General features: G+C 49.5%; 1 protein-coding gene across 13 annotated transcripts in view; it reads left to right on the top strand.

The window, feature by feature from the left end:
* Positions 1 to 19,234, top strand: part of LOC125979266 (disabled homolog 2-interacting protein) — a 38,725-nt gene that overhangs the window by 16,870 nt on the left and 2,621 nt on the right. For 10 of the 13 annotated variants that reach the window (XM_049737288.2, XM_049737286.2, XM_049737293.2 and 7 more), the window contains 14 exons: positions 2,470 to 2,588; positions 10,940 to 11,093; positions 11,777 to 11,875; positions 12,247 to 12,801; positions 14,435 to 14,579; positions 14,822 to 14,966; positions 15,045 to 15,281; positions 15,473 to 15,674; positions 16,616 to 16,803; positions 16,888 to 17,293; positions 17,367 to 17,837; positions 18,321 to 18,458; positions 18,854 to 19,056; positions 19,124 to 19,211. In XM_049737288.2, coding sequence (XP_049593245.1) covers positions 2,470 to 2,588; positions 10,940 to 11,093; positions 11,777 to 11,875; positions 12,247 to 12,801; positions 14,435 to 14,579; positions 14,822 to 14,966; positions 15,045 to 15,281; positions 15,473 to 15,674; positions 16,616 to 16,803; positions 16,888 to 17,293; positions 17,367 to 17,837; positions 18,321 to 18,458; positions 18,854 to 19,056; positions 19,124 to 19,211 — 3,150 coding nt within the window. Of the gene's footprint in view, positions 1 to 2,469; positions 2,589 to 5,171; positions 5,635 to 8,209; positions 8,613 to 10,939; positions 11,094 to 11,776; positions 11,876 to 12,246; positions 12,802 to 14,434; positions 14,580 to 14,821; positions 14,967 to 15,044; positions 15,282 to 15,472; positions 15,675 to 16,615; positions 16,804 to 16,887; positions 17,294 to 17,366; positions 17,838 to 18,320; positions 18,459 to 18,853; positions 19,057 to 19,123; positions 19,212 to 19,234 lie in introns of those variants that run through there. The other 3 variants (XM_049737299.2, XM_049737294.2, XM_049737289.2) reach the window with 3 other exon arrangements.

Genomic DNA, 19,234 nt, shown 5'->3' with positions numbered 1-19,234 from the left:
TGTTGCAGGCGATGTTTTACTCCAAGCCAGTAGGGGGCAGCATATGACTTAAATTGGTTGCTAATACAAAGGCTCCTTTTGACACATTTCCTGAATTTCATAGTGATTTTCATAGCCATTTTATTGCTGCATTCACTCTTGTATCGCTGTCATGTGCTTTTATGTTTTTAATGACTCCTGTTGCGTTATTTTAAACGTTTATTCAGCCTCAACCAGCAGTCATTTTCGCCGTCTATATTATTTCTTTACCAGGCCACTCAATTCTATTTCTGTCCCCTTTTTTCTCAGCATGATTCTCGCTCTTTTTTATTTTATATATTACATCCCCTCAGCATATGTCTTTTTCTCCTGTCGTTTTTCCGTCGCAAATTAAATGCACTTTGCAGCACCGCCGACCTTCTGTGGCGATGGCTCCCCACCTGCCTCCGGCCCCCCTGGGGTGTGAGTGGGGTTAATGTAGATGTCAGTCATCCATTCGGACTGAATGAAAGTGAGAGAATAGCCTCCGCTGAGAGTGGAATGACAAGCGCAGTAGCCCTCACTTTTTCTTTTTTACCTTCCACCAGCAGGAAGAGGACAAGGTTAAATAACATGTTTGTATAATTCAAATGACGACATCTTCAAAACATGGTTTAACGTGTGTGTGCTGAGTTGTGGTGAATATTTTCAGTCTAGTTGAATGGTCCTGAACTAAAATAACCCCCCCAAATTTGTGGATAGATTTGCAAGCGCGCTCATTGATTGATGCTTATTTGGTTTACACAGAAGTGAGTATCATAAAGTAACAAGTATGGTGATAGGATGAGGAAAGTCATTATCGGGTATAATATTTGGGGGGGGGGGGCAGCGAAGATGGAGTCGGACTTGATGCCACTGCCTTTGTTGTTCGACGACAGTCCGCCCAAGGAACCGCAGGTCCAAAGCGTTAACACCAGAGGTGATGGGAATAGCTAGCGAGGCTAACAGCTAACGTCACCAACCATTTGTTTATATCAAGATTGTGTCGTCGACTAATCGGTTTAACCGCTCGTGTGCAAGGGATTAGGCAACTCTGTCAAAGCTTTGAAGAGGATATTTACAAAATGCTATTCCTAGCATGTGAGCTTGATTCAAACATGTTGGATGTTCTTAGCTTACTCGAGTTGTTACCTGGCGGCAAACAAAAGGCCCATGTTGTTGCTTTCTAATTACGGCCCAAAGCCCGAGGCGACCTATGCATCTCTGGCGGGTAATTACACAGTTTCCCTAATGAGCCGACCGTCACGGATAGCAGTGTGTCGTATGACTACCGTGTGTAACAAACGTGGAAATGCAAGGATGCCGCTGAACGATCGAGTGCAGTGGTACGCCAATTTCCAACCTTCAAGCAACTACTGCCTAAGCATACATGAAGCAACAACACAGAGTAGTAATTCACAAATATGTCTTCTCGCATTTAACTAAGCATCGCTACGGACCGCTAACCCTAGCTATCTTGCTAATCTTGGCACTCGTTCATTGTCAGTGGTTATTGTTAATGCCGGTAACGGAATAGACAAACGCTGGCAAAAAGAAAAACCTCTGTTGCGTTTAGCTTAGCATGGCTACACACAAAATGGCAGCTATCATGTACTGCATGTTGTTTTCTTTATTTTTAAGCTTTTCTTTGCGTTTGGTACTAAAAGTGGGAAGTAATCAATCTTCAAATTGAAAGCCAGGTGCTTTGAGCTTCACCAGGATGAAAATACTCGACAGTCGCGCACGGTTACATAAACACGCTACGTTTAATTAGCACTCGGCAATCATCCTCCCGATTCAACCCCCCGCTTCTCCCGCCAAATGAAAGCAGCCTCACGTCACGGCAAACACTGGCAGCATCCTGACACTTTTTTTCTTTTTTCTTAATATTCTTCTCGCTCCAAATGCCGGCCGACAGTTGCCATGGCGACGGCGGCGCGCTTGGGGAGTGCGAGTGCAGATGTTCGCCAGGGTGAAAGTAAATGCAGTCAGACAAAGACGAGTGGAAATAAAAAAAACAGACGCAACGGAAGGCGTGTATCGGGCAAATTAGCGCTTGATTACTGTGTTTGAATCGAAAGCAGTCACGGCACCGCCATGATGTCATTAGCGGGGAATCACAACATGTAATCGGCGAATAATGGAGATGGTTTGCGTCGCTTTAAGTTCAGGTAACGTCTTTAACCTTGTCTCGACTTTACTCGCCGGAAGATGAACAACGGGGCTCATGAAGGCAGGCGACGGGGGCGCGCCAACTCTATTGGGATGATAAAGATGATGATGATGAAGAGCACTCGTAGCTTTCAAAGTGAATGTCATGTTTGCATGATTAAACAGGATGCCTTGATTGGCTTGAGGAAAAAAAGATGATTTGGATTATTTTGTTGTTTATGACACGCTGCAAGAATACTGCAAAAAATAATGTGAATTTTATTGCGTAACTTTTTCCTGAGTCTGTGTTTGGCTTTTTAGGGCTTCTTGAGTCGGCGGCTGAAGGGCTCCATCAAGCGCACCAAGAGTCAACCCAAACTGGACCGCAACTCCAGCTTCAGGCATATTCTGCCGGGCTTCCGCAACGTGGACAATGACAGGTGAGTCTATGACAAACCCTAGTCAACCCCCCCCAACCCCATTGGGGCAGTCGGAGGGGCAAAAACTGGTAGATGGGGCTGGAATTTCATACGCAGGGAATAAATTATGTGCAGATGCAATACAGGGAGCAAATCCACATTGCTCGTGTTTATGCTTATTCATACAAACCAGTCCTCATTGGCCTCGCGTGGGTTGTTCTTTTCTTCCGGACCCCCGAGGCAGACTCGAGGGAGCGAGTTGCGGATGAGAAACAGAAGCAGCTGGACTCCCTAAATGAAATATTTATACATGATAATCAGAGGCTGGACACTCGCTGGCCACGTCTATATTTAGCACAACACACACGCATTTTGAAAATCCCAAGTTGAATGCTATCAGAAAATATCAATTGAAAATCGGTTAAGATAAATCAATGATGATGCTCATTTGCAAACGTACCATTTTTGTAAAGCAGCAATAGCTCGCGACGGAGTCGTGTCAATAGGGGGCGCTGTCAGAGCGTGTGGAGCTGCCACATCCATCTGTATATCCAATAAAGTGATGACATTTGAAGGTATTAAATTATGTGAACACACCTCAGGTGTTGTGACCACAATATGCGGGATCAAGCCTCCCTCAGGTCTCCGTTAACCCTTCGTGTGCTCTTTGTGGCCACTTGAAAATGAAGTCTGCCAAGCAGGGCTGTCAAACTCATTTTTGTCACAGTCAGAAATAGTAAAACCAGTTAAAATATTTTAAAAAGAAATGAATGGAAATAAAAATTGGTAGCAATAAAAGTAAATTAAATTTTTTAATGACACATGAAGTTGATGCACAATTCGAGGGCCACATAAAATGATGTGGCAGGCCCTATCTGGCCCCCGGGCCTTGAGTTTGCCATCTATGATCTAAAGTCCACGACAAACTTAACTAAGGGATTTTGTAAAGAAGAACCTAATGACATAAAAACAAAGCCGATTTGGCTTCAATATTTAATATGTCGATTTTTTTTAAACCATTCCAATCAAAGTAAATTGTAAATGTATCATCACGGCGCCGTGCACTCATCCGTCCGCCGCGGTCGCAGCCCCGCCGAGGCTTCTGTGAGCTTCTTTCTTCCTCGGCTCCACTCTTTCGTTCTCTTGTTTGGGTAATGAGCTGTAATGGATGAGCCTCGAGCGTGACGGGAATACCGAGGGCCTCGTCGAGGCTGCGCCGCACCCCGCTAGCGACCGCGCGACCCGACGCGGCCATCTCGGCCCCTCGCGGCAACGTCAATCTGTTCGTTGGGCACCTTCTCTGCCCCTTCCTCTTGGTCGAAACTCAGCTACCATTTTGAACTAGCAGTCAAATGAAATACAGATTTTGGACCATCCTTAAGTCCTCACTCAACTTTCAAGCAAAATAGTTAGCCCGAGCAAAATCAGAACGCAACCTTTTCATGATCTTCATTAAAATGCGACGAGACTCCGCGTCGCCATCGCAGCTTTCAAACGAGCGACGAAGGCGCTGTTGTCGTGATGGAGCATTTATGAAGCCTTCAAACGGCGCTCTTATCTCTCATCCTTCCCCTTCTGGGGCCCCATGTCTTTTTAAAGCTCCATTTAAAGCCGCATTCAGTTTCCACGAAGCTGATAAAAAAAATGTCGAAAGTTGAAGGATGTCGCGAGTCGGCTACCACTTTGAGGGATACAACCCAATTTCATGTCATTAGTCAGAAAATGTCTCCATCTTATACATGTTGAAATCTTCCTCGGCAAGTTAGCTTGTATATTGTAAAACGCCACGATCAGGTAAAAATCTGCGCTATAGCTGCACACTCTGAATGACGTCATTTTGTGTGTTTGAACTTCTCCTTATTTTGGCTGCATTGTGTTGATCCTATTTGTCCGGGAAAGAATGGGCTGAATGATGTCATATTTGATGACATCATTCAACACACACACGCAGGGAGGCATTAGCAGGGCTGGAACTCTCACTCCCCATCGCCCATTAGCGGTAGCTCTACAAGTAGCCCCCTGGAAATCCCCTTTTTTCTTTTTTTAAACTGCCTAATAAGTTGCCCAGGATAATTGCGTCCGACCGAATATAAACGACAACAGCTGACTGGGCCGGTGCAACTTGCACCACAGCTGACAGGACAAAGAGCACCAGTGGAGCCACTAGAAGGGTGTGAGTAGGGGGCTAAGGGCGGGGCTATGCTCACCCATAGATGTGTATCTAAATATTTATTTATATGGACAGCTGACTCGATGGGTCAGCCATGTTGCATGTGGCAGACCAACTTCTGAACTAATAGCATCGCGAGCCGCGTGAAATATTATTTTAGTATATGCCGCCGACCGCTAAAAAACGACAGACGCGACACAAGCGGCCCCCGGACTGTAGTTTGGACACCGCATGTCAATGGATCTCCCCTGCAGTGATTCATCAGTAGCAAATAAACGAGCCAATCGTCACTTAGCCACATCTAACATGGCGCAGATGTGTACAGCGAGGCGTCTGTGCACAGGCAGTCTAGGAGCTGGCCTGGCCTGGCCTGCACCACACACACATCCATGTGATAGAACACACCCTCCCTGCCCCCCCAGCCCCTCACCCCGGCCGGCCCCGCCCCGCCTGCCTGCACAGCTATGCTCCTCCCCGCACAAGGAGACAGCGATGGGGAGGCACAGTCAATCACTGACAGAGAAAGGGAGAGCTTGAGCCGCACAGGAGGACAAAAGGGAATCGAAAAGCGCCGTCGTCCACCCTCTCCCCGAATCCGAGCCGGGGGAAGTGGGGCACGTAGACGCGGGACTGGAGGGAGTCGCTGTGGCGGTCCGGCCGGTTAAGGAAAAGCAAGGCAGGAGGAAGTCCAGCGACAAGGGGGGGGAGGAGAGACGGATAAACATAAAAGCATCCATCCCTGCCTCACGGGGGTTCTTCTCCTCCTCCCCCCCTCTCTCTCTCTCTCTCTCTCTCTCTCTCTCTCTCTCTCTCTCTCTCTCTCTCTCTCCTGCATCTCCTCTTCCTCTTGTCCAGCTTCACAGTCGCTCGCTCGCTCTGGAATTCTGACGATGCCTGGTGAGTTTCATCCCCGCCGCTTCACGTGCCGTCTTTTGGGTGTTTTTTCAAGGGAGGGACCGCATCCCCTCCAGTGCGTGCGTGCACGCGTGCGTGCGTCGTCATGATCTAATTCCCGCTAATTCCCAAGAGGGCCTCCCTTGCAAGGGAGGCATTGTTTGTCATTCCGCTAGAGGCGAAAGAAAGACATTTCTCTGCAGCCGGTAGGGGGGCCGCCGCCGCCGCCGACCGTTCCCAGCCAAGGCGCTAGCGGGCCGATGGGCGCAACACGTCGCGTTGTCGAGCCGTTACTGGTGATACTCTTGGTGGTGGTTAGTCACGGTTTTGTCTGGGCATCATTGATGACTCACTCGTACTACGTGAAGGTTCTGTCCTCAAAGACCTGAAAAGACAATCACACCATAATCTTTGAGTTGCTCAAACAGAAGCCAACAAACTGGGACCTTTGCGTTAGAACCGAGCTAACCAAACCAAAACATGTGTGACTGTCCTGTACTTAACAAACATCGCACTGGAGAGATCTGAGACAAACAAACCGCAATCTTCAAAGACTTCCTTGTTCCCAATGCAAAGAGACAAAATTAGCCTCTTTCATGTCCAATTTCTGTCAAATCGCCTCGGCCTTTGACGCCGTACCCAACAAACCGGGACGTTCAAACCGAGCTGGCCGAACCAAAACTAAAATCTGCCTTTCACCAGGTGAACGTTCCGTCCTTAAATAAGCGATACCTTTGACAATTGATAAAAACCCACCGACGTAGTCACATTTTGCACTGCTTGCTTGCTTGAAGCAGCAAGATGCCTTTTTGCGCAATACTCACCAAAGCAGGACATTGCTGACATGGCCCTCCACCAGCAGTCTGCTCTGACCTATAAAAAAACAAAGAACTGTCTAACATCCACAATTTCCTTTTTAGCAGAGGAGAAGTGAGTCTCTGGAGTCAAATGTGACATGCCGGACCAGTGTTTGTACCTTTCCCGTCTCGAATCGCCTTTCTTATTCCGCCCCCTCCTTGTCAGTGTAGCTCGTTATATAAATACACATGCACCTTTCGGTCCAAAGGTCGAGTCGAGTTCGTCGCGGCCATCTCCGATTACCGATTGTGCGTCTCGATCCCGGCGCTTGGTATCGGGCTAACGGGAAGAGGACGGTGCAGTGGTCTGTGTAAAGGAGGTGTAATTGCTTGTAAGGTCAGGTTGGGCTCGAATGGATTAGTTCGAATGTGCCACAACCCACCTGGGGGGGGGGGAGGATGCGTGAGAAAACGCTTCTATGCACATGAATAGATGTTTACAAGCTAGACAAAGCTTTCTTAGTTGGGGCTCAGACGCAAAGTCGTCTTTGCTCGGAGATGGGGAGGGTGATAGAAGAAGTGAGTGACAAAGCAAAAAAAAAAATGAAGGTGGAGAGCCCGGTGCCGTAATTCGGTGTTGCTCTCTCCCGCATGACCGACCGGCTACGCTTATGTAATAGCCTTCGAGGATCATTTTGTGTACGCTGGGTAATTGGGCTTCAAAATGCATCCGTCCATTTTCTAAAACTCTTCTTGTCCTCATTAGGAGGACAAACCAGCGCCTAGCTCGGATTGGAATGTCAACATTTCAAATGTTCTCTTCATCTTAAGTGACATTTTGGCTGCAAATGTTTGAATATCAAACAAACAGCTTTTGCACACTCTCTAGCATCCGCTCTTCTTATTGATCAGGTTCTTCCGGGAGAAGCAACTGGACACCGGCATTGCGATCATTGGCGCGATACAAGATCTTGACAGATTGAGTATTGGGCCCAGTTTAGTTTTTTTAAACCCCCCCCCCCTCAACAGCCTGAGGATAAACTAAATAATTAAAGTGGTACTAATGGCAAAGCAGAAAACGGCTGAAGTTTATTTTTATTGACTTTTTTTATTGACTATTAATGCAGCATTTATTTTTATTTTTTTTGTTAACCTTGCGTAGCAGAAGTATCTCGCCCCAGTGTTGCATGTTCCCAGCAGCTGCGTCCCAAACAAATGCCTTGTGAGCTATGACATCATCACGAGCAGGGAGTGGAATGAGGAAAGCCCCCTTACGCCACCCTTCCCCCCAAAGCGGGCCTCCGCGGTTAACCATTTACCGGCCGGCGTTTGTTGACCCGCCACGCCAAAAAGCTGTAATGCTGGCTTGCCGGACATGTTTTCCCTCCTTCTGTTTCCTGCTATGGCGGAACCAATGAGGGAGGGGCTCGATTTCCTGCCAGACTGACTCGCGCTCCATATATGTCCTTGGGAGATTGGCTGTCACGCGGCTTCGGCGTCAGACTGGAAGCACTTTGAAGCGCTCACGCTGTCCATTTTAAGAGGAAATGGATCCGAGTGGATGCAGAAATTTAGCTCGGGCATTTTGATAGATCTTGCGAGGCAATATTGTGCGCTGCGAACGTAACCAAATCTCTTCTTTCACTAGAAAAACTTTGTTCTCTAGTAGAACCAAAAACAGCAGTTTCTGAGCAAAAAGTAGAGCAAATGAGTTATTTTTTTTGGTGGGGTTGTGTGTGTAAAGGAACATGTCAAGCAGAACTGTGACTTTGACTTTGTTTGCTTTTCTGACAGCTCAAACTATCAAAGACTGAGAACGGACTTTTGATAGCAAAACAATTTGACAGCTAAATTGTGATTGTGCCTAGTCTTTTCTCCCATTGGCAACCTGGTCGACTCCCAGCCATTTGGAGCGCTGTCTTTTTAAATGTTGAGAGAGGAGTGTTGTGTTGCTAGCAACACACATCCTTCGGGGAGCTTGTGCTCAGAGGGGCAGAGGCTCTTTCTCCCATTGCGTTTCCCAGGACCGGCCGTAACGCAGGTCGGCAAAAAGCCGAAGGGGAGAAAAAGCAAACAAGCCACATCTGCTTTTGAGGAATGCGAGCCGCTCGAGCGACACGGGAGTCGCGCTTCCGTCCTGGAGAGACTCCGCCGCACCATGTTTCATTTGTTCAGCAGCAGGGTGTAAGTGTGCCTTTGTGTCGGGAGCTCATCCTGGGCGTGGGAATCTGCCGGGAGTTGTGCAAATTGTAGTCCGTGGAGGGATCTATGTCTTAACTTTTTAAAAGCTGTTTCGTGTAGTAGTTTTTGGGAAGAAGAGCAAACGGGCTGCATGACAGAGAGAAAAAAAAAAAAAAAAACAAGAGCATGTGCGGGCATGACAGCAGAAAATATTCAACGCTGCAGGCAATGCTGAATGAGGGAGGCGGTCGCTTCCTGAATCAGACGTGTTGATGATTCAAACCCAAATACTGAGTCTGAAATTGAGAGTTTGAGGTCTGTATTAATGTCTGGACAGCAGCCACTCTGTAGAAGGACAGTTAGTGCGATCCGGGAAACTTTGAAGACTCATGTGATTTGACTTGTGTGGAAACACACCAATGGGTTTGGGATTCAGTTCACTGACTTGAGTCTAACGTGACTTGACTCACATGGAAAGCAGACTCAAAGGATTTGGTTCACTGATGCGAATTAGCAGAATCACATGGTAATGCTGCAAACTTTGACTCAAATGATTCGATTCACGTGAAAATGCAGCAGTGCATTCAAATGATTCGGTTCACTGAATCACATGGTAACGCTGCAGACCGATTGTTTGAATCGACATTGAAACACAGCAGAATATTCAGAAGATTCGGTGCAACGACTCACTTAGAGGAATCACATGGAAGAAAGGATTCAGACTTACGTGTTTACTCACACGATAAATGGCGGGTCTATGTGCATATTATACGCATACATAGGGAAAATATGGGAAAAATCACAACAGCTTGTTAGTTGAAGGGCAACGAGTCAATAGGTTATCAGCTAGCAGAGCACGTAGGTGTTTTGTCAACAACTCCAATAGCAGATGTCAGAACAGTGAATACATCAGGAGGTCAGAGGTCGCGCTAATGACTGCGCACTCAAAGCAGTGAACTGAGGTCAAGGGGCAAAGGTTGAGCTAATCACGGGCATCACACTGCGGCGTACCGGCGCTGGGTGTCATGGCAACAGTGAGAGATTGAAAGCAACCTGCTGGTAAAAAAAAAGCATCACATATTAAATTTTCATCTGTTATATTGCAATAGCTAAATTTGTAACCAATAAGCATTCCGAACAGGCTACAAAATATTACTCGTGGCCAACAACACAGACGCAAACTGCGCATAATTGGCGTGTTTTTTTGTTGCACCAACTTGACTTTCAACTAGTAAGTACCAGAAAGCGCTTGCGTAACGGCACCATCAGCGCTCGAGGGTGCCGACGGACAGTTGCACGGCCAAAGCGATTGGAAAGACGAGTGTGAGCGCTGCTTCTCACTTCTTGACCTGAATATTCAATCAGCCTTGTGGCAATGGACAAAGGCGGAGGAAAACACAAGAAGGGGATGGGGGCGGGAAAAGGAGGGCACCGAATTTCTTCCCACGCAGCAACACTCAAGGCGCAAGACAAGCGGCCCATTTTTGATTTCCATCACTTTGTTGAGTTTTGTGTTGACTCCATTTAGCCGAGTTTACTTTAGTTTGCGAGACTTGATCAGCTGAATCGGTAGTCTTTCCTTTAGTGGCCTCGCAGGATGCACAAATTTTCTTCTTCTTCTTCCCAAGGCTTCGCTATTGCTGGATGCATTAGTCAAGCCCTTGCTCGCATCGCTGAGTTCTCCTACAGCTCGACAATCACGTGGACGCTACTCATAATTTTTTTTTTTTCCCCCAAGATACTTGAGTAAAGCGAGCAGGTTGCTGCCCAGACACTCTCGGGATCCATTACTCAGCTTGGCTTACACATAAGTGAGTTTCTATTGAGCACACGGCAGAGGAAGCAGGCTAATGCTACTCCATCACTGGTAAAATACTGAAGTCTGGACGAGGATCTTGTTAGTCATCGTCACTATGTTATGACTGGATTAGACGTCACCGGTACGGAAAGTCGTTTTCCATTTGACTGAACGATATTGTCCACTCTAAAAATCCCTCTATTAGTGATTAGGAAGTCGGGAACGCTTGAATGATTCCCAGCTTCATTTTATTGACGTTGCTTGCTAGCAGGAAGCGTTTCTAACATTAATGCTAATCAATGCGCTCATTTGATGGCGGCGATGCAGCCAGCGGCGTCCATTAGTTGATGATGATGATGGCGTCGAGGATGATGATGGCGCCGATGGCGCGGAAGGACTCGCTCCAGGCGTCCTCGCACTTTCCTCCCACGCGCCGGCTAACTAGCGCGCGCGGCGCATATGCTAGCCCTCCCGCCGACTCTATTCCGAACTTGTTCTGACTCACTCGTTGTCCTCTTGTCTCTCTTCTTAGATCTCATCTGATGCCAAGGCTGAAGGAGTCTCGCTCCCATGAGTCACTGCTCAGTCCCAGCAGCGCTGTGGAAGCTCTGGACTTAAGCATGGAGGACGAGATCATCATCAAACCCGTGCACAGCAGCATCCTCGGCCAGGACTACTGCTTCGAGGTGAGGAGCTCCGCTGTGCCATTGATTAAAAACAAACTGATTTGTTTTCATACTGGGCAGTACCGAATCGCGTTCCCTAGCGAGATATCGAAATAGCGCCTTTAGCTCAAACTGTTTGCGTGTAGCGTCGGTAAGGCTAAGTTTGCCGAAGGAAAAAGGCCTCCACCCTAAAACTCGAGCGAGCGCACAGCGACCGGCGGAGGCTTTCTAAAGATTACATAAAGATTATAACGCTGAGAACACATTAAGCACTTTAAATCGTTTTTGATTTGGATTTTGGATTAGAGCGACGGTGATGTAACCAGCTCTCGGGGTGAGTGCAATCTGAAATGATTGTGCTTTTTTTTTCTAATGGCTGGTTGGAACTAAAGTGCAATGTGGGGGTAATCTGTTGCTTTGCCGGCGGTGGGATTTAACCTCTTGATAACCGACTTTTAATTTGCAACATGCTGGGAAGAGGGCCGCTGCCTCTGATTAGCACCGCGAGTCACATGCGGCGCTGCGAGCGGAGATCACGGGAGGCGTGCATTGAAGAATTGATACGGTTGGCAAAAGCAAATACACTAATGTGGTGCTGTAAAAAAAAGGTGAAAAGAAAACTCGCAGTTACCTCGTTAGCTAGGTGCTAATAAGCAAGCCCGATCATGTAAGCGATGTGTTCATGTCGGCGTTTGTCACCACAGGTAACGACCTCCTCGGGGAGCAAGTGCTTTTCCTGCCGTTCGTCAGCCGAGAGGGACAAATGGATGGAGAACCTGAGGAGAGCCGTGCAGCCAAACAAGGTGAGGAAAGAGGAGGCCTCCATTTCCCGTCGATGGCCGCTGCAGAGACACAATTTCTCCCCCTACGTGAAATCGCAACATGAAAAGCCTCGACTTTGCATTATTGATGCACCGCCATCTTTGCTTTTCATCTGACTTAGCTTATTAAGATACATATGATCATGGTAATGGCCATCAAGATGCGAGTTCCTCAAGATGTGTCAGTATTTCTGACATAAAAAGGCTCTTAAAGCTATTTTTCCCCCGACTTCAAATGGCGGTATTAGCAGGTGCGCTAACGGTCCAGGACAGAGGTGACAGCGTAATTGTTTCGTTTTTTCCGCCCAATTGAGCATCTTTTCTCAACCACTTTTGCCGTCACCGGTCCGCAGGACAACAGCCGGCGGGTGGAGAACATGCTGCGACTGTGGCTCATCGAGGCCAAGGACCTCCCCGCCAAGAAGAAATACTTCTGCGAGTTGTGCCTGGACGACGCGCTGTACGCCCGCACCACCTGCAAGCTCAAGACGGACAACGTCTTCTGGGGCGAGCACTTTGAGTTCAACAACCTGCCGGCGGTGCGGAACATCACAGCGCACCTTTACAAGGACACGGACAAGAAGAAAAAGAAGGACAAGAACAACTACGTGGGATTGGTCAGCATTCCCGTGGCCACGGTGAGCGGGCGGCAGTTTGTGGAGAAGTGGTACCCGGTCAGTACGCCCAACCCCGCCAAAGGCAAGGCGTCGGGACCCATGATCCGAATCAAGGCGCGCTACCAGAGCATGAACATCCTCCCCATGGAGATGTACAAGGAGTTCGCCGAGTACACCACCAACAACTACATGCTGCTTTGCTCCGTGCTCGAGCCCGGCATCAGCGTCAAGAACAAGGAAGAGATGGCTTGCGCGCTGGTTCATATTCTGCAGAGCACCGGCAAAGCCAAAGTAAGTCTGATTTTACTATGGATGGCAGAGGAGCCCAAAGTCAAAGTCCTGAATGACCCGGCTGGGAAAATTGCCACGGCCCAAAAGTCAGAGTCTAAAAATAGCTCCAAAAGTTTAAGTTGCCGACGTGTCCTACCCCTAATGTTGAGACCTTCAAAGTCAGAGTGCCCAAAGTCACTACTCTGAAGTTATGGCCCCAGAGTGAAGTCTTTGATGTCCAGAACCGTCTCGGCTGGATGATTGGCCACACCGCGGACCGACACGGTCCAGCAAAAAATGCAAGCGATATGTTTCACCGGGGTCCCATGGAGAGACTACCGGCGCACATCAAGGTTAAATATTCTTGTAGCAACTGCGGTGAACTTTTCACCCCCGCAGCTGTAGACGAGAGACCAGACAGGAAGGTGATTTCCTCCAGCGTGCACTTTGGAGCGCAGACTAATCCCGTCTGCGCATCCCCCGCAGCCCCTTGCGACATTCCGCCCATGTTAGCTTGGGCGAGATGCGCTATGAAGTCTTCCTAAATCCGTTTCGGGTTTTTACCCGACTGGAATTGAAAATTGATAGACGCTAAAAGGTGCGGTCGCCCTCGAGATGCCGATTCAAATTGCGTGCGATCGTTTGCGAAAATGAGCACACCCCTCCCCATGGCGTTCTGACCCCTGCTTTTGTCCAAGTGATATGAGGACAGGAAATGAAGACGTCGCGTGCGCTCGGAGACCAAAATAAGCGGTTGTCTTTTGCTGCCTCCCTCATCAGTTGCCGTCTCCTGATACCGAGCTTTTTGAAACTTTCTTTGACTTGATCACAGTTTGTCGGCGCGCTGAATGATGAGCGCTTAAGAAGCCGTGTCTATCTTTGGCTGATTGATGAGGGAGAAGTGGCCACAAAGAGAGAGAGAGAGCGGGCGAGCGAGAGAGAGACGTTTGCATCCTTAATTACTTTGCGTTAATTCCCTCCTTTCGTGCAGAGCTTTTGGAGTTCCTTCGCACGTCTCGGGGCGGCTTGAGTCGGAAGCAGTGGAAGGTTGCTTATCGTGTCTTTTTGACTTTGAAATGAGCTAATGTTAGCGTGCGTGTTTGCGCAGCAGAGTGGAGATTACCGAGTATAAAAATACGCAACCGGGCTAAACTAATGTTAGCATGCGTGTTATTTATGGCCGCTCAACAAGTACTGAGGAAGAGACCAAATTTAGAAGAAAAAAAAAATTCCCTACTTCTATTTATTTGTCACTTTAAAAAAAGTTCAGCCATCAGTCATTGCCACGATGATGGCGTCTCAGCGGCGGCCATTTTAAGAGCATATATGACTAATTCATCTGAATGTCATTTGAGTTCTCTTGGCGAGTAAGCCAGCTCGTTCACAGAGAGCATCTCGGGACTCTATTCATTAGATGCCATCAGCCGTGCCTCTTTTTTTTTGAGACAATCTTGATGCCTGATGAGATGTGGCAGCGATACAAAGCGAGTTCCACTTGTGCTTATTAGCGCCCAAGTGAGCAAATGGATGGATGGAAGCTGCACTTTCCTTTCAAGCCAAAGAAAAAGAATTGCAGTTCCAGAAAGAAAACTTCAGACAGTTTCTTGATGACCATGGTGGTGGATCTTAGTGGTCTTACTTGTTTTCCTTTCAGGACTTCCTGACAGACTTGATGATGTCGGAAGTAGACCGCTGCGGGGAGAACGAGCACCTGATCTTCCGCGAGAACACGCTGGCAACCAAAGCCATCGAGGAGTACCTCAAACTGGTGGGCCAGAAGTACCTGCAGGATGCTCTTGGTGAGCGGCCATGGCTTTTCTGCCACTTTACGTCAATATTGGAGCTTGTACACAGCCGAGCTTTGTTTGTTTGTTCTGAGCGGCTCGTCCCAACGGGACGATTGGCCGGGAATACCGGAGCAGCCTTGTAAATTATGCAGTAGTTTGTTTCACTTCGGCGAAACCATTGAAATCTTTGGAAAGCTTAAGACGAAAACAAAATGAACAAATTCAACTCACGTCCCGCTTTATTGTTTTTCTAGGCGAGTTCATAAAGGCTCTTTACGAGTCTGACGAAAACTGCGAGGTGGACCCGTCCAAATGCTCGTCGGGGGACCTCCAGGAGCACCAGAGCAACCTGAAGATGTGCTGCGAGCTGGCCTTCTGCAAGATCATCAACTCGTACTGGTGAGCAGCTCAAGACGGTCCCGGCAGGCCGGCCGGTCGGCCAGCCGCGCTAAAACATCTTTTGCGGTTCCGTGCCAGCGTGTTCCCGCGAGAGCTGAAAGAGGTGTTCGCGTCGTGGCGGCAGGATTGCGGCAACCGCGGCCGGCCGGACATCAGCGAGCGGCTGATCAGCGCCTCGCTCTTCCTGCGCTTCCTGTGCCCGGCCATCATGTCGCCGTCGCTTTTCAACCTGATGCAGGAATACCCCGACGACCGCACGGCACGCACCCTCACGCTCATTGCCAAGGTCACGCAGAACCTGGCCAATTTTGCCAAGTGAGTGCTTAGCATCTGGCACGTTGGGGGGGAGAAAAAAAAAAATGGCGGCAAAATGCACATTATGTATTCAAAACATCCCAATCACACATCTTTCTGCTAGCTGAATGCTAACACACCATGCAAAATGCCATTGGCAGGCTAACGAATAGCATTGATGGTCCTGTTTTTAATTATCAATGGGTGCTCAGGTTCGGGAACAAGGAGGAGTACATGTCCTTCATGAATCAGTTCCTTGAGCATGAGTGGAGCAACATGCAGCGCTTCCTGCTGGAGATCTCCAACCCGGAGACCATCTCCAACACGGCGGGCTTCGAGGGCTACATCGACCTGGGCCGCGAGCTCTCCACGCTGCACTCCCTCCTCTCCGAGGTGGTCTCCCAGATGGACCAGGTACACCATGGGACCATCGCATACGTTTTTGAAGGCAGCAGCATCCTCACGAATTGTTTCGTGAGCCTTGTTAAACTCGACACAATTTATTATCCATCGGATGGCTTAATATTATGATTCCTCATTTTTATTTTTTGATTTGAAGAAGCTTCTGGTGGTTGATTTACCACAGCTGCTGAAAAAGTGGAATCACGCTCGCAATTCATCGGGAGCTTTATCGGGGCGTCCGTCAATAATTTATGACACCGTTACATAAACAGCGCGGAAACACAGAACAGTGCCAAAGGCCCGGGGAGGTCGCAATCGTGTTTTTTGGGGACATTGGCTTCGGTGGCAGATGGGGAGGCTGCTAATCATGAGATAAAGTCTTCCATCTGCTGGGAAGAAGAAAAAAAAATTGAATAATTCAGACATCAGTCAAGTCAGAGTGGCTTTGTATTTCTGTGCTCACTCAAGCGTTCCAACTCTGGAACCAGAAGCTACGTTTGATTTTCGGCCCCAAAATATTGATTTCGTATACCTACGAGTGAAATATTGTCGTCAGCCAGGATGCGCCACAGATCTTAAGCTCGCCGTTTCCCGAGGGCAGGTTGCACTTGACAGCAGACGCCGGCTATCGCCGCGGAACCCCAAGGCGGATTAATTAATCCGATCAACTCTTAGCGTGGGTATGAATCATAATAGTGAGGGAACATTTTTCCTCTTGAGTTCCCCTTTAAATATGCATTCACACAATTAATAGAGTTCAAACATGATGTGACATAAATCGGCCTGGATAAAGCGCAGATGGTTCAAACCAACCACCTTCATCTTTTCTGACGTTGCGCTGTTCATTGTTAATTGCTCAGAGGCCCCCTAGTGGTTGCAGGATGTGAAACGGGCGCTTGGTCAGCTTCTGCCCTGGCGCTCACGAGCGAACCAATGCTCTTTGCTTTCTTAAGAGCGCCACCTCCAAGCTTGGACCTCTGCCGAGGATTTTGCGGGAGGTGAGTGTGGCGCTGAGCAACCCGTCCAGCGTCCACGCAGCGCCCGCCGGGTCGCCGGAACAGACGAGCTCGTCGCCCGGCGAGGCCGGCTGCAGCATCTCCACGGGGCTGCAGAAGATGGTCATCGAAAACGACCTCACGGGGTAAAAAGCCGCTCGCGCCCAGATCGGATCATTAACGAGCTGGATGATGTTCATTTTGAACCCATAATGAATTGATGTTCTCAGATTGGTGGACTTCACGCGGCTGCCCTCCCCCACCCCTGAAAACAAGGACCTATTTTTCGTGACGAGAACCTCGGGGATCCAGCCTTCCCCGGCACGCAGCTCCAGTTATTCGGAGACCAACGAACCGGATTTGGGCATGCCCAACAGCAGCAAGAGTCTGTCCATGGTGGACCTGCAAGACCCCCGCAGTCTGGAAGGTGGTCCAAGTTCCGGCCCCTCGGACACTTTAGCTGAAATTCCGGTTTCAGCGGGAGGCTGGGCCGCCAGGGTGCCGCAGTGCAACGTCCCCGGAGGTCCCAACATGAGGCGGCCCGGCCAGACCCCGACCACCCCGAGCACGGAAAGCGCTCCGGGCCGACCCGCCCAGCTACTCGCCCCGCTGTCCTTCCAGAATCCGGTCTACCAGGTAACTAAAAATAATCATTCACGTGTCGGTCTCCTTACGTCTTGATTATCATCTTCACATTTGTTCGTACCAGATGGCCACCTGCCTTCCGGTGTCCCCTCGGGGTCTTACCGACTCGGGCTCCGAGTGCCACAGCTCGGTCAGCTCCCACAGCAACAATGAGGACGGCCCGCCCGGCGGGAAACTCCCCTTCCTGAATCACGGCGGCGGGAGCAGTGGCGACGAATACGCCAGACGCTCGGGCGAGTTCACGCGCCGACAGCTGTCCCTCACGGAGGCTCAGCACCAGCCCGCCGTCCCCCGGCAGAACAGCGCCGGGCCCCAGCGACGGATAGACCAACCACCGCCCCCCCAGAACGTGACGCGGGGCCGCACGCCGCCCAGTCTGCTCAACAGCGGCCCCTACGCCCGGCCCGGCTCGGGCGGCGGCATCATGACCTCGTCGCCGGATTGGCCCATGGGCGGCGGCGCCCGTCTGCGCCAACAGTCGTCCTCGTCCAAGGGGGACAGTCCTGAGACCAAGCAGAGGGCGCATCACAAACAGGTACGCTGGTCATGAAGTCGGTGGATAACTGAAATGAAGATGTTTCCTAAAAGTGGGCGGAGACCTCTGCTCATCTCATTTGCATGCTCTAACGGGTCTCGCTCACGTGCACACAAGGTGACGCGCCTCGCATGAGGGGAGCTAACAGCTGGCTTGGTATTCGTCTGTGCGTGTGTGTGTGTGAGTGACTGAGTGAGTGACGTTGCAATGAGTGTTTTCGTATTTCTATCTGAGTCGGAGTTTTAGATAGCAAAAAGATGTTGCAACGTATCCCGAGCCAGAACGGGGGCCCGCTGCGTTCCCACGTCCACTGTTGCCAAATTGTGTCCATTCCACCCGCTTTTTGTCTTCCAGATGTTCATTAGGAGCTTCTTTATGTTGTTCCTGTGCTTTTGTTTGCGACCCCCCTCACCCCAAATCCACCTCCCAGCCCTCACGTGCACTCCGCTCATGTGTGTGTGTGTGTGTGTTGGTTCCCACTAGGCCCCCTCCCCCGTGAACCCCAGTGCGTTGGACCGCACGGCAGCGTGGCTTTTGAATATGAATGTGCAGTATTTAGACCATGAGACCACGGAGCACGACTCACTGAGGCACAGAGAGGATCTGACGCAGGTGCAGAAGGTAACCTGCCCTACCTCCTTTCCACCTTCCCTCCACCCTCAATGACCCCCACCACCACCACCACCACCACCTTCCTCTAAAAACAAAAATTCCCAAGTATTTTTTAATTTATGAAAAATAGATGATATTTCTGGATGTATATAAAATAATGAGCCACGATTTGAGGAAACGCAATACAACGGTTTCTTGGCACGAGTGAACAAAGTGTGTTTGTGTGTGTGTCTTTTGTGTACATTTGCAAAGCAGCTTGTGTGTGCGTCTGCATTTTTGTCAGCCACAGCAAAAAAAAAAAAAAAAAAACGCACCATCTTTGCGCCACAAACTGCTTCGGATCGGTTCCTGGACCTTCAACGTTTGAGAACCCCCAACAAGTATTTTGCTTTCCGATGTGGCAGTACCAGCAGGAGATCGCGCTGCTGCAGGAGAAGCTGCGGGCCTCCGTGCAGAAGCTGGAGGAGTACGAGGCCCGTCTCAAGGGTCAGGACGAGCAGGCCCAGAAAGTCCTGATGGAGTACCAAGCCCGGCTGGAGGAGTCCGAGGAGCGTCTGCGCCGGCAGCAGGACGACAAGGACCTTCAGATGAAGGGCATCATCAGCAGGTGGGCAGAACGGGAGAGTCGGCGAGCGCCGTTTTCCCTCCGCCGTCTTAACGTGCCTTTCGTCCAGGTTGATGTCGGTGGAGGAGGAGCTGAAGAAAGATCACTCGGACATGCAGGCGGTGGTGGACTCCAAACAGAAGATAATTGACGCACAGGTAGCGACAGTTGCTATGCTGCA

Source organism: Syngnathus scovelli, chromosome 13 (genome assembly GCF_024217435.2).
Source record: "Syngnathus scovelli strain Florida chromosome 13, RoL_Ssco_1.2, whole genome shotgun sequence".
NCBI lineage: Eukaryota > Metazoa > Chordata > Actinopteri > Syngnathiformes > Syngnathidae > Syngnathus > Syngnathus scovelli.
This window is presented reverse-complemented; position numbering and strand designations above follow the sequence as displayed.